The 2603-nt window shown below is 52.4% G+C and overlaps 1 protein-coding gene across 1 annotated transcript; it reads right to left on the bottom strand.

The window, feature by feature from the left end:
- Nucleotides 1-2012: 2012 nt before the first annotated feature.
- On the bottom strand, nt 2013-2381 carry LOC136535052 (uncharacterized). Its single transcript, XM_066527393.1, has one exon. It carries the CDS (start codon nt 2379-2381, stop codon nt 2013-2015), a length of 369 nt encoding a protein of 122 aa, XP_066383490.1.
- Between the last annotated feature and the right edge of the window lie 222 nt (nt 2382-2603).

Here is a 2603-nt window from a genome sequence, read left to right as displayed (position 1 = left end):
ACCATGTGGTCAGATCAGTGCGCCTCATCAGGGTCAATGGGAAATTCGAGCGGGACCCGATATCCTCCCTAATCGAAGTGGAGTTTGGCTATGCCTTGTCGAGAGATGTCCCATAAATCGTCGACCATCAAACCCGTCGGTCCCCGACCACCTCCGCAGCGGTCAGAGGGCAAGTGCCTCCCCTAGAGGGGGTCAACCTGGGCAACTTCGAAGTGGACGACTCAAACATAGAGAGAGATGGTCATGTGGCTCCACACCACCGATTAGAGTCACAGGGGTCATCTCCTCCCTGCCCCTATCCCTTTGTGTCCTCGAGCCCTTCTAAGGACTGGCCAGAGAGATGGATTCCTAGATATGACTCGGGGTCATGATTGTGGTGGGTCGCTCTACGCGTGGCCCTGAGGGCTCGTTGCACCTCGGGTCACGTCATGACTTAGTGGTGACTGCTCACACATGAAGTAAGGAGAAATTGCATAGGGAATTAATGAAATGGACAAGGGGGGTGCAGGTCTAGCGCACGCTCTACCTGTCGCTTCTTCGTTCCTCGCCTTTCATCTTGTTCCATCGGGACCCTTCCTGTCTATGATCTTTTTGTGAAAAAGGTTAGTCTGCGAATTTGTGATGTCAGGAGGGTATATGCACATTTGGGAAGTGAGATTAAGGATAGAATCTGCGTAGTTGTTCGATGTTCCATGAGTTGGTGTAGATCTTGCCATCATCGTCCATGGGCTGGTAGGATCCTGGGCGGATGATTTCGGCGATGATGAAGGGTCCCTCCTAGGGCGGCGTCAGCTTGTGTATGTCCTTGGTGGTTTGGATCCTGCATAGGATGAGATCACCAACTTGAAAGGCTCGCTCTCAGACGTTCTTGTTGTGATATCTTCGTAGTGCTTGTTGGTATTTCGCGGAACAGAGGAGCGCTGTCTCACGGGCCTCATCTTGCTTGTCAAGTGCATCTTACCGATCCTTCTCCTCTTTGGCTTCGTCGTACGCCAGGACTCATGGCGCTCCGTAGTCGAGGTCTGTTGGTAGGACGGCCTCGATGCCATATACTAGGAAGAACAGGGTGAAGCAAGTGGACTGGTTTGGAGTCATCCTTAGGCCCCAGAGTATGGCTGGCACCTCCCCTGCCCATCGTCCCACAAAATTGTCGAGCCTATCGAAGATGCAGGGTTTGAGGGCCTGAAGTATCATGGTGTTCTACTTGGCCATTGGTTCATGGGTGAGCGACGGAGGCCCTATCGACTCGAATGCCATAGTCGTCGCAAAATCAAAGAAACTTCTTCCTAGTGAAGAGTGAGCCATTGTCGATGATTATGGAGTTTGGGAACCCAAACCTATATATGATGTTGAGGAAGAATTCCACCACGTCTTCGGATCTTACCCTTGTTATAGGTTTAGCTTCGATCCACTTGGTGAACTTGTCGACTATCACCAGAAGGTGGGTGTAGCCCCCGGGTGCCTTCCTGAAGGGTCCGAGCACATCAAGCCCCCAGGTCATGAAGGGCCATGTCAGTGGGATGGTTTCCAATTCCTATGTGGGCAAGTGTGTCTGCCGTGTGTAGAACTATCATCCCTCGTAGCTTCATACAATTTGTTGAGCGTCTACGACCACCATGAGCCATTAAAAGCCTTGCCGAAAAAACCTTCCCGACTAGCTTTTTGAGCGCCACGTGGTGGCCATAGATCCCTGCATGGGCCTCTTGTAGGAGTCGCTACCGCTCTTGTGATATGCATGTCTAGAGAATCCCTGAGGTACTGCGCTTATAAAGGATGTTTCCTATGATCATTTAAGATTTGCAGCACCTCGCTAGGCGCCGCGCCTCCATTAGGTCATTAGGTAAATTCTCCCATGCTAGGTATTCTATGAAGGGTGCGGTCTAGTCCGATCAGGCGTCCTCCATTGCTCGATTAATCATCATCAGGTTGGGAGGGCCCGGCCGTGCCCATCGTTTGGCCGTGCGGCTGAAGAGCTCGCACCGACGGTTTGTGTGCGTCGTTAATGAACACTCCTAGGGGGAAGGCCCATGACTTGATGTGATCCTAGCCAATGAGTCGGTGGCAAGGTTGTCCCATCTAAGAATATGGTGTAGTTCTGGCCTGTCAAATCTTTCTTTGAGTTTCCAAACTTCGTCGCAGTAAGCCGCCATCTTGCCATCGTGACATGAGGCTTCTTTCAAGACCTGGCTGATGACCAGCTCTGAGTCTCCTCTAATGAAGAGGCGGCGAGCGCCAAGCTCGGAGGCAATTTTGAGGCCGTGGATGAGGGCTTCATATTCTATGACATTATTGGTGGCCCAGAAGTGGAGTCGGATGGCGTACTCCATGCGGTCTCCTATTGGGGAGATCTGGATGACCCCAGCCCCCGCGCCCATGGCCATGAGTGACTCATCGAAATACAACATCTAGTATTCCTGGCGGGTCAGGGGTGAGGCGTTCGCACTTCAGTCCATTCAGCGATGAAGTCTGCGAGGACCTGAGATTTGATTGCCGTTCTTGGGACGTATGTGATGTGATAGACCATGAGCTCGGTTGCCCATTTGGCCACACGGCTAGAGGCGTCGCGGTTCTGAACCACGTCCCCGAGCGGGGATGACGCCACA

This window comes from Miscanthus floridulus, unplaced genomic scaffold, assembly GCF_019320115.1.
Source record: "Miscanthus floridulus cultivar M001 unplaced genomic scaffold, ASM1932011v1 os_2490_3, whole genome shotgun sequence".
NCBI classification, from domain to species: Eukaryota; Viridiplantae; Streptophyta; class Magnoliopsida; order Poales; family Poaceae; genus Miscanthus; species Miscanthus floridulus.
The sequence above is the reverse complement of the archived record's forward strand: the minus strand, read 5'-3'. Positions and strand labels throughout refer to the sequence as shown.